General features: G+C 40.9%; 2 protein-coding genes across 4 annotated transcripts; both read right to left on the reverse strand.

The window, feature by feature from the left end:
• Nucleotides 1-33: 33 nt before the first annotated feature.
• LOC109479942 (uncharacterized oxidoreductase YajO-like) lies at nt 34-4,107 on the reverse strand. The gene is made up of 8 exons (XM_019782020.1): nt 3,985-4,107; nt 3,448-3,590; nt 3,053-3,212; nt 2,528-2,701; nt 2,160-2,257; nt 1,632-1,812; nt 1,091-1,231; nt 34-557 (listed from the first exon to the last, which is right to left on the reverse strand). The coding sequence occupies exons 1-8, from the start codon at nt 4,078-4,080 to the stop codon at nt 462-464; spliced, it is 1,089 nt and encodes a 362-aa protein (XP_019637579.1). The 5' UTR covers nt 4,081-4,107; the 3' UTR covers nt 34-461.
• A 1,213-nt stretch (nt 4,108-5,320) lies between these two features.
• Nucleotides 5,321-11,489, reverse strand: LOC109479941 (uncharacterized oxidoreductase YajO-like). 3 transcript variants are annotated; one of them, XM_019782018.1, is made up of 8 exons: nt 11,354-11,489; nt 10,690-10,838; nt 10,171-10,330; nt 9,200-9,373; nt 8,946-9,043; nt 8,491-8,672; nt 7,674-7,813; nt 5,321-5,724 (listed from the first exon to the last, which is right to left on the reverse strand). In XM_019782018.1, exons 1-8 carry the CDS (start codon nt 11,447-11,449, stop codon nt 5,635-5,637), a joined length of 1,089 nt encoding a protein of 362 aa, XP_019637577.1. In that variant the 5' UTR covers nt 11,450-11,489; the 3' UTR covers nt 5,321-5,634. The 3 variants fall into 3 exon arrangements, with proteins under 3 accessions (XP_019637577.1, XP_019637578.1, XP_019637576.1); XM_019782019.1 differs by lacking the exon at nt 5,321-5,724 and adding an exon at nt 6,927-7,355 and having other exon boundaries at nt 10,690-10,832; XM_019782017.1 differs by lacking the exon at nt 5,321-5,724 and adding an exon at nt 6,928-7,355.
• Between the last annotated feature and the right edge of the window lie 2,446 nt (nt 11,490-13,935).

A 13,935-nucleotide genomic window follows, 5' to 3' on the forward strand; every position in this document is an offset into this window, starting at 1 on the left:
TGATTTAAAGGAGGTATGAAGTATTACATATGTAATATTTAGGCAGGTGTGAGCCTCAAGGTCAAGAACAAGAGCGGGACACAAATGGACTAATTTAGTGCTATGTAATCATTTCATCATGATATATTTAAAACAGACAGTATAATAGACTGTCTACTTATCGCCAATCAATCATGAAAATATCAGAAAACATGATTGTCTAGATTAAACAAACAAGCCATAACTTTGATAGAATTGGTTCAAAAGAATGGCATTGATAAAGAACTGTATTTTGTAAATTTTGTGTGTTTTACATCTTTCAAATCATACCTATCATAGATCATATATATTCCAATTTTGAAGTCATAGGTCATAATATTCTATTCAATTATGGTCTCACAATGGTCCAGTGGAAAGGTGGCCTTAAGGGAATCTACAACCCTGCCACAAACAAGACAGCACAGGTCTGGAAGTTGTCCGTTCTACGGCCTCAGTCTGCCAGCTGCCTTGTTGGCCCTTCCAACCATCTCATACGGGTAGGGGATCTCCACAGCACTGGCTGCATCTAGGTCATCCATCTGGTCATCACAACATACAGACAGAACACTCAGTACATGTTAGAAGTGACACACATGTATAAGCAAGTTTTTTATGCAGGCACATTACTCAAGTTAGGGCATGACACAGAACCTGCACATGCAGCCAAGTGCAAGTCAAGTTGGACATATTTCTAGGTATCTATTACTGCCCCATGATGCCCTGTACTACATGTAGGTATTGTGCGTTTATGAGGAAGTTTGTTTACTGTACAGACACAATTGATTTCTATGCAAACACACATTTTAGCTATATCCTGCTAGTTACCAAGCCAATAAGTGTGATATATGCTACACAATAAACCAAATGAAATGTATGTACATGTTTTGTAAACAAAATGACCAAATATCAAACAACTTCCAGAAGCTAAGTTGTGTTGCATTTGTCCACCCATCTACATACATGTACGCTTTGTTGTCCAAAATACACTGAGCACATATTCATTCATTCATAGAAAGGGAGAAACTGTTTCTCCAAAGGAATAGAGTACTACACTAAGTGTACACTCCCCTACCTGCTGCTGCGTGAGCTCCCAGCCAGCTGCAGCCCCCATGTTGTCCTCCAGCTGCTGCAGAGTTTTCACCCCGATGATGACAGACGACACCACGTCCTTCTGCAGCAGCCAGCGGAGAGACACCTGGGCTACACTTTTACCGTGGGGGGGGGGGAGATCAAACACCTGAGGAATTACTAAAGTTGGAACAAAAAAGCAGATTGAACTGAATTGAAGATACAGTATACATGTGCATGTACATGTACACAGCATATAACTTACTAACAGTAGTAATGACACTTCATCATAGTCATACTCAATAGATAATAAGGATTGTTGTTGTCTAGTAGAGGAAATATACTTTTGTTATAAATATGACATTTAGCTATGATCTCTTACCGCATATTTTGCCATTAACGTAGAAGTAAAAAAACAGTATTGTACTATTCTATCTGTTCATTCATCAACACATACATCTATCTACATTTGTACTAGTTTATCACATGTGGCTGTAAAATTGAAGGCCATAATATAACTGCCCAATGATACGAAACTCTGTACCTTGCTCCTTTGCCACACGTTTTAAGACTTCGTCCAGGGCCCAGAACTTGTCGTTGTTAGCATACTGCTGGTAGTCAGGAGTAGCCTGATTCTTTCGTGCTGCCTTCTCCGAGGCCCAGCCCACGCGTGTGTCAGTGGGAACGGCAGTCATGTCACGGGTGAACTTTCCAGCCAGCCATCCTCTGAGGGGGGGGAGGTAGGTGCAGAATTTAACTAAAGGATTTATGCAGTATACGGTACATGTAACTGTTTTTGTTTAGTTTCTGAATATAGTCTATTTTGTCAATTATGTTAAGTTTGACCTCTACCTTCAACTTTAAGACAGGAATTTGTAGTCTTAAAGCTAGTGTTGTGTCTCAGAAAAAGAAGCCAATCTTAGTAGATTTAGGAGTTATCTTTGTGGCTATTGTTCTGTAATATTGTTATCAGTGTTTCTATCTTTTTGTTAAATGTTCTTATTGTTTTTTTTAGTTTCATTTAGTTCTCAGGCAAGATTTTGCACTAAACAATTCCTATAAAGTTGACTCACCCTTTAAGTGGGCTCCATGGCAACAAGCCCAGCCCCTCCCTCCTGCAGATCTCCATCAACTCCCACTCAGTAGACCTGCACAGCAGGTTGTACTGGGCCTGGATGGGAGACACAGGGGAAGAGGACCATTTTCTCTTACAAGCAATGAATGTAGACCTTGGGGTCATTGTCTAACATATACATGTACTTATGAAACATACTATAGTAAGATGCACCAGCAATCAGAGTCACTGTCCATGTCTTTATCTTCAATTATATATATATTTGTACACTTACTTTGACATACTAGAAAGGAAAACGAACCCTTGTTTTATGGTAACATTATGGTAAGGACCTTCATACAAGATGTTCAGATTCAGAGGACGAACCTGCAGAGTGATCCATTTGTTCAGCCCCATGGTCCTTCCGAGGTCCACAATCTTCTGTAGCTGCCAGCCCGTCACGTTACTCGCACCGATGTAACGTACCTTCCCAGCTCTCACCAGGTCATTCAGGGCTGTCATCATCTCCTCTAGGGGTGTACCATCATCCCAACAGTGGATCTGTGGTAGACATCACATTCATGGATAATTCTCCTGCATGCAGTACTCGAAGATTTCAATTATTCTTTAAGTATCATGCCAACATATTTTTTACTTTATATGAAATTTTTCTTAAATCAACTACAACCTGTTTCTTTTTATTCTTTTATACCTCTGGTTCTAAACTTTCTGAACAATTATCTAGGCTCAAAAAAAAGAAAAGTCACCCAGTGCTTTATAGTGAATCATTTTTTACTGATGTCATGTGACATTCAATGGACACAGTATTCTCCATTTCTTTTGATTGTATGTTTCCAAAAAAAAAACTTGATTGGTTGATTGATTTATATCTGCTAGCAATGCATTGCATACCTGGTAGAGATCCACATAATCAGTCTGTAGCCTTTTCAGACTTTTGTCAATGGAGTCCATAATGTGATGCCTGCTCAGTCCTAGCTGGTTAGGGTCCTTGTACGTAGGGTCCATGGGTCCACACACCTTTGTGGCAATGACAAATTTCTCCCGCTCTTTCCTAAACACAACAATGATACATGTAGTGTCATAATATATGCTTTTCTATTTATTATAGTACATGTACAATATCTAAAAGTATCATCACTTTCAATGTTCAATTGCTACACTAGTCTAGTGTACACAAGTTTTGTTGCTACGCTAGTCTAGAGTTCTGTGGATGAACCCACCAAGCAAGGTAACCATGGGCCAGCAAGGTCACACTTCAGCATGATCTTTAAATACTAGTAACTCACATGGACAGCCAACTGCCCACATATTCCTCAGACACCCCATACTGATAGACATCTGCTGTGTCTATGAAGTTCCCTCCCAGTTCAGCAAACCTGTCCATGATGGCGTGAGCTGTAGCCTCGTCACACTGCCCTGGTCGCCCATCCTGTACAGGCAATAAAAATCATGACACTTAACTATAACCTAAGTTTATTGTTTAAATTAAAAGAACCCCCATAATTTGATACATAGCACTTTACAAACGTGTTCCCATAACCTGCTTCTAGCGTAAGAAAAATAAATGAATAAAACATAGTTCAGGTCACTTAAACATGGGGCGATCTGGTAGTAAAAAGACGGGGCGAAAGTGACACGGGGCGAATCGACCTGTACCCCATGGGCAGCTAGGCCTTGAACTTTGATACTACATGTACGAGTAACTGTGTTAGACTTCGCGATAGCTACAGGTCGGTGACTACTGCTACGCCGCAAGTACTGTCGTTTCGGATATGATTTCTCAATAATTCTATGGAGTATGTCCTAAACTATCATTAACCTACCTGGTGTTCCCCAAAAGTCATGGCTCCAAGGCATATGTTAGACACTTTGAGTCCGCTACCGCCGAGAAATCGGTAAGTACACTTGCTGAGAGCCATCTTGAATGTCAAAGGTCACCAGCTGTCAGGAATGGTCGACTTAAAACTGACCAAAGGGGTTTACCAAACGTAACATGTGGAGGATTTCGAAAATAATACAAGGGGCAAGCACTTCTAGTGATAAGTCCGCCATCAACACTCTGTAGCTAAGATCGTATGTGTTTTATTTACCTGAATGGAAAGGTCACATTCCTTCTATACAATTACACGATTTCTAAATCACACCCCCCAATTAGTACGTAGTCTTGTCAGTTCAATGGGTTACTCGTCGAGTTCACGGGGCGTTTTCTTTACACAGCACAGTGTCCCTAAATAGACCAATTATTACATCCGCAGGGTGTCTGTCTATAACACAGAAACAAAATTCGGTTTAACACAGGCAGAATCGTATACATGAGATATACAAATGAAACACCACACTAGTCATGTAATACTGGAATTTAGTGGAAACAATGTGAATGTTTATTCAGCACCAAGGAGAGGCCTTGGTAACGTGTTACCGTTAGCGGGCCAGATATGGAACCATTTAGACAATTAGTAACATATTAAATCAAGCAGTGACGCTGCATAAAATCTCTCCATACACTGTGGTAAACGTTAGACGTGATAATGCGTAAGTTGCTTTTACCTCCATGAAAAATGGAGGTATTGTTTTAGTGTGTCTGTGTGTGCGTCTGTCTATGTTTGTTTGTGTGTGTTTGTGTTTCCGCACATTTGTAGTCAGCATAACTTCAGAATGCCTTAATGAATTGTGATGATATTTGGTTTGTTAGTAGGTCACAGGAAGGCAAAGGTCAAGGTCAAATTTGGGCCTCCTGGTGGCTGACCTTGGTACTGCAGCAGAACTTCCTGCTTTTGTATCTTTTGTCCTGAACATGCTATGGTCTTGGATTTTTGGTGACAAATAGCTTTTCCTGTCAGGAATAAGTGGTGTGGGTTTTGTCCCCCTAGAATCTTGTCCTGGAACTGCAGGGGAGTTTCTGGCGAAATCTTTTAAATCGGATAAGTCCAGAAAGGAACAACGTATTTTTATCATTTTGGTATGTAGGTACCTTATAGAGAGATATACATAATCAAATGTAAATTATGCAAATGAAGACTTAATTTGCATAGTTGAGGAGGAAATTCCGTGATTACAGTGTTTAACCGACTGTGACAATTACTAAAATAAATTGCTTGGTACATATGAGGGCTATTGTCCCTATAATAGAGATATCACATGTTGATATGTTGTATTGACATTAAGAGTTGTCATTTGTATGTACCTGTTATAATTCATAAGTACATGTATGGCACTAAAATGCATATAGCAAGTTAGACGAGTTAGATCTTTAGCTTCATATTATTTTAGCTCTTTCATAGCAAAAAGATTATAGCAAAGTCCAGTGTAAATATAATCATATTATCATGTTTAGCTTGTATGTAATGATTTCATCATAACCTATTCAAAACAGCTAGACTGTCTAATGATTGTTGATCTAAATTCAATTTTGGTCACTCAATGGTCTCCGTGATCCAGACAAGACTTCACAGACTAGGAAGGTGTTGTCCGTTCTACGGCCTCTGTCTGCCAGCTGCGGCACTCCGGACCCGCTCATACGGGTAGGGAATCTCCACAGCACTGGCCGCATCTAGGTCAGCCATCTGGTCATACAGACAACACTCAGTACACGTTACAAGTGACATACATGTATATGCAAGTTTCTTTTGTAAGCAGCCACATTAGAGCTGTATGTTGTAGCAAATTACCAAGCCCATACGTACATACATCAATACGTTCTACTGTAAAACGAAAGATTTACATGTACATGTATAACCAAACATCAAACAACATTCAGAAGCTAAGTTCACCTGTTGCATTTTTCTATCCATCTATATGCATGTGTCTGTCTGCAGCCTTCTGAGGCTCCCGTCGATGGAATTCAGAATATGATGTCTGCTGAGGCCACGCTTGTTTGGGTCCTGCTGAGTTGGATCCATGTTGTTCCATACCTTGGTGGCTATGATAAATTTATCCCTCTGTTTCCTATACAACATGTTTATATTTTTTATGTAGCATGTTGCAACATCCATCAAGTCAAGAAGATGTACAGTCTTCTTTATTATTTCAATCTTATTATTATTTTGCTGTTTTTATTTTAATGTAGAATTGTACAACAACCTTAGATAAGATAGGCGGTATGAATACTGGTACTGTCAACTATCTGAAAAAAAAATTAGATGCAAAATTAAAACAAAAACTATTTGGCTAAAATTGCTCATCTCTTACAGCTATACAAGTACATATCTGAAATGTATCATCACTTTCAATGCAAGTTTTACTGAAATTTGCTACACTAGAGTCCTGGGGCTTAGCCCACCAAGCAAGGTCGAAACTTCAGCATGATCTATAAATAACTCACATGGACAGCCAGCTGCCCCCATATTCCTCAGACACTCCATACTGATAGGCGTCTGCTGTGTCTATGAAGTTCCCTCCCAGCTCAGCAAACCTGTCCATGATGGCGTGAGCCGTAGCCTCGTCACACTGCCCTGGCCGCACATCCTGTAGCTGTTGCATGTATATGAAATAAAAACCATGACGACGAACTCGGCCAAGTTGATTGATTTCTTAATGGGTTCATTTGCTTGTTTCGTTGTGCACAGGCCTGATGAGCCGGAACGCAACGGATCAAGATTTTTTCAGGGGGAGGTGCCTCGAACTTGGGGGGGGGGGGTACAAAATGTCTATCACCCTTGTCTTGCGGCTGCTTTTCTCAACACAGCTTTCTGTAACCATTGGCATTGTGAGACAAGGCTGTTTAATTTTTGTTTCAAATCACAGATATCCATAACGATAATCGTCAATGGCCTACGTAACAAACAAAAACAAAGCTAAAACAATGGCGAACGAATGGACCACAGGAACGCTCTTACACCATGCACCATGGCCATACAACGTTTAATACACCTCTAAAGTACACCACACGGTATCACAAAGCAATCGTCTCCAAAAAAACGATTTTTCATGCTTGGAGAACTCTCATTTTACATGTCGGTAATTAACGTTAGACCAGATAGACCAGAAGACACGCCCCTTAACATGACATGTTTCATAAACCCAGGTAGACTTCGCTCAATGGTTTCCGTGATCCAGACAAGACAGCACAGGTCTGGAAATTGTTGTCCATTAACGCGATCTACGGCCTCTGTCTGCCAGTTGCCTTGTTGGCCCTCCAGACCAGCGAATACGGGTAGGGAATCTCCACAGCACTGGCCGCATCTAGGTCAGCCATCTGGTCATACAGACAACACTCAGTACACGTTACAAGTGACATACATGTATATGCATATTGTATGCAGCCACATCAGAGCTAAGCATCAGCAAATTACCAAGCCCATACGTACATACATCAATATGGTCCACTGTAAAACGAAAGGTTTACATGTACAGTACATGTATAACCAAACATCAAACAACATTCAGAAGCTAAGTTCACCTGTTGCATTTTTCTATCCATCTATATGCATGTATACTTTGTTATCTAAAGTACCAAGCACATGTAAAGTATACTGTTTCTCCAAAGGACTACGCTAAGCGTACAGTCCCTTACCTGCTGCTGCGTGAGCTCCCAGCCAGCTGCAGCCCCCATGTTGTCCTCCAGCTGCTGCAGAGTTTTCACCCCGATGATGACAGACGACACCACGTCCTTCTGCAGCAGCCAGCGGAGAGACACCTGGGCTACACTTTTACCTGGAGATGGAGATCAAACACATGTTCAGCCTCAGGTAGAAGAACTATTAAGGTTGGAAGAAATATTACTTGAATAAAGGCTACAGTATATAGTACACCATCACTCCTATCTCAACGTTTCAAGGATATTTGAAAGAGACAGATGACATCTCAACAGACACCTGGGAAGCTCACTAGCCAGGCTGAGGACAGAACGGCCTGGCACCGAGTTGTGCAGAATGGTGTTCTGGATGCAGGCAAGAGAAGGGGAGAAGCTGCAGCAGAGAAACGGAGTCTGCAAAAGGCTGCAGTGCAAACTGTACCCCTAACTACACAGCACACATGCAGTGTATGTAGCAGGGTTGGCAAAACCAAGGCCAGACTTTCAAGCCACACAAGAAGTCACCAGAGACGCGAAAATCGCCTGCTAGACTAAACTGCCATAGATAGTACAGCATATGTAACAAGTATGGGGACCTTTTAATGAGATTTTGCTATAGTCATACTCAACAGATCTAGATCTAGAAGTATTTTGTCATTGACAATGTATAATTGAAAAAATGGTTATATGTTTTATCTTTTTAACTGCTTTATTTGCTCATTCATCAACATATACATGTATCTAGTTTATCACACTTATTTGGCTGTGAAATTGAAGGCCATACTATAACTCTGCTCTGTCATATGAAACTCTGTACCTTGCTCCTTCGCCACACGTTTTAAGACTTCGTCCAGGGCCCAGAAATTTTCATTGTTAGCATACTGCTGGAAGTCAGGATCATCCTCCCCCTTTCGTCCCTCCTTCTCCGAGGCCCAGCCCACGCGTGTGCCAGCAGGAGCGGCCGTCATGTCACGGGTGAACTTTCCAGCCAGCCATCCTCTGGGAGGCAGGAGTAGGATTTGTCAATATGATTTGTTCTGTTTCGATAACAGAACTTCTGCTTTGACCTCTACCTTCTAAGGTAATACCCAGTCACAGGCAATTGAACTCCGAGACAGGAATCTAGTCAAACCTAGAACTTTTAGGAGCTTTGTGGCTATAGTGTGTAATACTGTTATCAGTGCTTCTATGTCTTTGTTCCATTTTGTACTATACGTAGCTCTTGGAGAAGAGGTCGCAATAAACAATTCTAAAACAATGAAGTTGACTGACCCTTTAAGTGGGCTCCATGGCAACAAGCCCAGCCCCTCACTCCTACAGATCTCCACCAACTCCCACTCAGTAGACCTGCACAGCAGGCTGTACTGGACCTGCATGGGGGACACAAAGGTGAAGAGGAACATTTTATCAAGGTGATGTACATTACAATTTTTGACATTCTGGAAGGGTAAATGTACTCTTGTCCACTGCTAACATATGGTAAGGATCTTCATACAAACTGTTCGATTCAGATTCAAAGGACAAACCTGTAGAGTGATCCATTTGTTCAGCCCCATGGTCCTTCCGAATTCCACGATCTTCTGTAGCTGCCAGCCCGTCACGTTACTCGCACCGATGTAGCGCACCTTCCCAGCTCGCACCAGGTCATTCAGGGCTGTCATGGTCTCCTCTAGGGGCGTACCATAATCCCAACAGTGGATCTGTGGTAGAAATAACATTCATGGATAATTCTCCTGTATGCAGTATCGAAGATTTCAATTATGATATTGATTGAAGTATCATGGCAACGTGATTTTTACTTGATATGAACTTTTTCTTTAATCAACTACAACCTTTTTATTTTTATTGCTTTATATATCCCTGGTTCCTTGTTGTGAACAATTTTGTGAACAATTATCTTCACTTTTGAAAATGAAAAAAGCCACACAATGTTTTACGGTGAATCGTCTTCTACTGATGTCATGATTTGGTGGTCTTCAGTGGACACAGTATGCTTCGTGTCTTTTCTTTTGATCGGATGTTTCTGAAAAAAAATTGATTTGTTTACTTTTCCAGCAATGCATTGCACACCTTTTAGAGATTTACATGTTACAGTCTGAAGTCATTTCAGACTTTTGTCAATGGAGTCCGTAATAAAAAAATTATTTAATGTGATGCCTGCTCAGTCTTAACTGGTTTGGGTCCTTGTATGTGGGGTCCATGGGTCCACACACCTTGCAATGGCAAATTTCTCCCGCTCTTTCCTAAACAAAAAGGATACATTTCCCTTTTCCTACATCTGTATTCATAACTAGCATGTTGGCACTTGTGTACGACACTGCATCACAGCCTTTGGTGTGATTTCTCATAATGTAAAAAAAGTCTTGAAACTCAAACTACAAGCTTAAGGAAATCTATTAAGTTTACAAGAAGCAGTCTTGTTGAGCCATGCCACCCAGCATGTGATACAGGATTGTGCCTTTAATGTTTAATATGCTTTTATAGCCTCTTCCCCCACCTGATAGAGATCCACATAATCTGTCTGCAGCCTTCTGAGGCTCCCGTCTATGGAATTCAGGATATGATGTCTGCTGAGGCCACGCTTGTTTGGGTCCTGCTGAGTTGGGTCCATGTTGTTCCATACCTTGGTGGCTATGATAAATTTATCCCTCTGTTTCCTATACAAATGTTTATGTTTTTTTATGTAGCATGTTGCAACAAACATCAAGTCAAGTCAAGAAGATGTATAGTCTTCTTTATTATTTCAATCTTATTATTATTTTGCTGTTTTATTTTAGAATTGTACAACAACCTTAGATAAATTGGGCGGTATGAATACTGGTACTGTCAACTATCTGAAAAAAAATTAGATGAAAAATTAAAAAAAACTATTTGGCTAAAATTGCTCATCTCTTACAGCTATACAAGTACATATCTGAAATGTATCATCACTTTCAATGCAAGTTTTACTGGAATTTGCTACAGTAGTGTCCACCAAGCAAGGTCTAAACTTCAGCATGATCTGTAAATAACTCACATGGACAGCCAGCTGCCCACATACTCCTCAGACACTCCATACTGATAGGCGTCTGCTGTGTCTATGAAGTTCCCTCCCAGCTCAGCAAACCTGTCCATGATGGCGTGAGCCGTAGCCTCGTCACACTGCCCTGGCCGCACATCCAGTAGCTGTTACATGTACATGAAATAAAAACATGACGACGGTCATGACTCGGCCAAGTTGATTGATTTCTAAATGGGTTAATTTGCTTGTTTCGTGGTGCACAGGCCTGATGAGCCGGAACGCAACGGATCGTGATGTTTTAGGGGGAGGGGCCTTGAACTTAGGGGGTGGGAGACAAAACTAAAACAATGGCGAACGAATGGACCACAGGAACGCTCTTACACCATGCACCATGGTCATACAACGTTTAATACCCCTCTAAAGTACATTACACGGTATCACAAAGCAATCGTCTCCAAAAAACGATTTGATTTTTTATGCTTGGAGAACTCTCATTTTACATGTCGGTAATTAACGTTAGACCAGATAGACCAGATGACACGCCCCTTAACGTGACATGGTTCATAAACCCAGGTAGACTTCGCTAAACTCAGATGATTATTGCTACCACATAAGTGCCATTTCGGATATGATTTCTCAATCATTCTATGTGGCACATCCTAAACTATCGTTAACCTACCTGGTGTTCCCCAAAAGTCATGGCTCCAAGGCATATGTTGGATACTTTGAGTCCGCTGCTGCTGAGAAATCGGTAAGTACACTTGCTGTCAGCCATCTTGAATGTTAAAGGTTTAAAGTACACTTGCTGACAGCCATCTTCAATGTCAAAGGTAAGTACACACATGAGGTCAAAGGTCAACAGCTGTCTACAAGGACTGGTCGACGTAAAGGAAACTAAAACAAAGGTGATTTTGAGACAAGGGAGAAACCCACATTTCTAGAGATATCCAAGTAGCTTTAAAGCTTTAAGATCATACTTGTTTTATTTTCCACAGTGGACAACTACATTTATTCTTTTTCCTACCATCGCATAAACCACCCCACCCCTAAAGTTAAAGTCAAAGTAGTCTTGTCTGTTTGGTCGTCAGTGCCAGTTTCTTTCCAAAGCACAATATCCCTGAACAGATCAAATGTTACATCGGATCCGCATGTTGCCTATAACAAAGAAACACAGTTAGGTTGAATATACAAGCATAATTACTTACTGAATTGAATATACAAATGAAATGCCGCACCCAATTATGTGCTGGAAGCAATGTGAATGCCATTCAGAACCAAGGAGAGGTTTTGGTAGCCAGGCAGACAGAGAACCTAGGAAAAGTGGTCTTTTTTTTACAAAAAGCATGGCGACAAGTCAAGATAGCCTCTACCAGGCTTCTTTTAGGGGCATGGACGGTAGAATTCTTCAAAAATAATTGGCCAGGATCCAGGAAGAAATAGAAAGGCCGACATTTGCTCAGGAGCAAACGTAGTACAGTATGGCTTCACCACATTCCTCATACCAAAAGTCCCCCTCCCACACAAATGGATTGTTCTTAAGTCACCCCTGTTCAAAATGTGAAATGTTCCGACAGTCTATACCCCCATGCAGCAATGGAATATTCCAATGCCCTTTGCTGTTGGAACACGTAGATTGACAGGATCCATGCCACCCTATATCTGCTTAGAGGCCAAGCCACTTTGTATCTGCTCGAAAATACTTGGTATCTGCTTGGAGATTACAGAGGTCATCAGGTCGTTTGGTTCCCAAAGTTGAATACGTTTAATGAAGTGGCAGGCGTAGAGTGAGAAACACAAAGAAAAATATTGTTTTTCATCTATATATATATGATATGAAGTGATACACATGTATAACTAAAAACATAACAGTTGGATACCGTTGGATACTACATGTAGTAGCTAATATCCTATACATCATTGGTAAGGACTTATATTTGCCTGATGCAAACTGTTGATTTTCAAGATTAAAAAAGTTTACGCCCCACATTGCAAGAAAGTGTGACAAACGTACTAAAAACAATTAAATGCAGCTGTCAATATGCTATAGCCTGAGCAGGTATTCAATGTACTAGTATTAATCCAATTAGTCCAGCACCCAATCAGCAAGAAGATTGCAACTACCCTACCAGCAGGTGTTCAATGTATTAATCCAATTAGTCCAGCACCCAATCAGCAACAAGATTACAACTGCCCTACCATCTTGAAAGCTTTATGCCTATTGGCTGTTGCTCTCTGCATTCCTTACTGATGAGTCATTGCTACGAGGTAAGTAAACTTCACTATTCGGCATAGATAACAGTCAAAAGTCCCAAATTATACAGGTTTAAGGGAGAGTATGCAAAAAAATTATAATGAATTGTTGTTGGTAGATATATAAAGCATACCTAGACCGAATTTCAGCTTCTAAACCCACGTTCTTAGAGACTAACGACAAAGAACAAGACCCCCTCCCCAAAAAGAATTCCACCCATTTTGCAATAGACTGCCCCATTGACCCTAAGTGACCCAGCCTCAGCTTACTGCTTGTTACACTTACAGGTTACACAGTAAACATACTAGTAATCTGTATCATAGATATATTTGTTTAGGGACTGTAATGTCTAGCTATTTCACTTCTTGTAGAAAGCTGTATTTCTTTATTGCACTATTATATATTTCTGTGTTATCATAGTTACTGCTGTGCAGTGCCACTGGTATTTTCTCATGTTCTACTGTGGTTCTTCTGAGGTATCTGTAAGTGAGAGATTGGGAACTAGTTTTGGCAAAAAATTTTTGAGGTTGATTGAGCTCTGTGAGGCTTAGACATAAAATTGCCGTGGCTTCAAAACTGCATCAATGGAAGTCATATGTAAAGTTGTCAAATCTTTGAATCGGATGCAGTTCATGTTTGCCATGCAAGAGGGACTCTTAGAACTGCCCTAAGCCAACTAGCCCTGGGGATAGAGTCCTGGGAGGTGTTTGGTCTGCTAGGTCCCAACGGTGCAGGGAAAACAACATAACAGCCATCATTACTGCTGACATGGCCCCCTCTTAGGGAAGGATAATGAAGGAATGGATGGATGGATGGATGGATGAGTGAGTGAGTGAGTGAGTGAGTGAGTGAGTGAGTGAGTGATGAGTGAATAGGCGCATGAAGGAAGAAGGGCTGTCAGAAAAAGTAGTCTGCTGATGTACAAACATTATGTACAATAAAACAACAGTGAATGGATTGCTCTGAATGAAGAAGAATGGTACAGAATGACAATAAATGAAAGGATGGAT

This window comes from Branchiostoma belcheri, unplaced genomic scaffold (genome assembly GCF_001625305.1).
Source record: "Branchiostoma belcheri isolate BF01 breed outbred unplaced genomic scaffold, Haploidv18h27 scaffold5, whole genome shotgun sequence".
Lineage (NCBI taxonomy): Eukaryota > Metazoa > Chordata > Leptocardii > Amphioxiformes > Branchiostomatidae > Branchiostoma > Branchiostoma belcheri.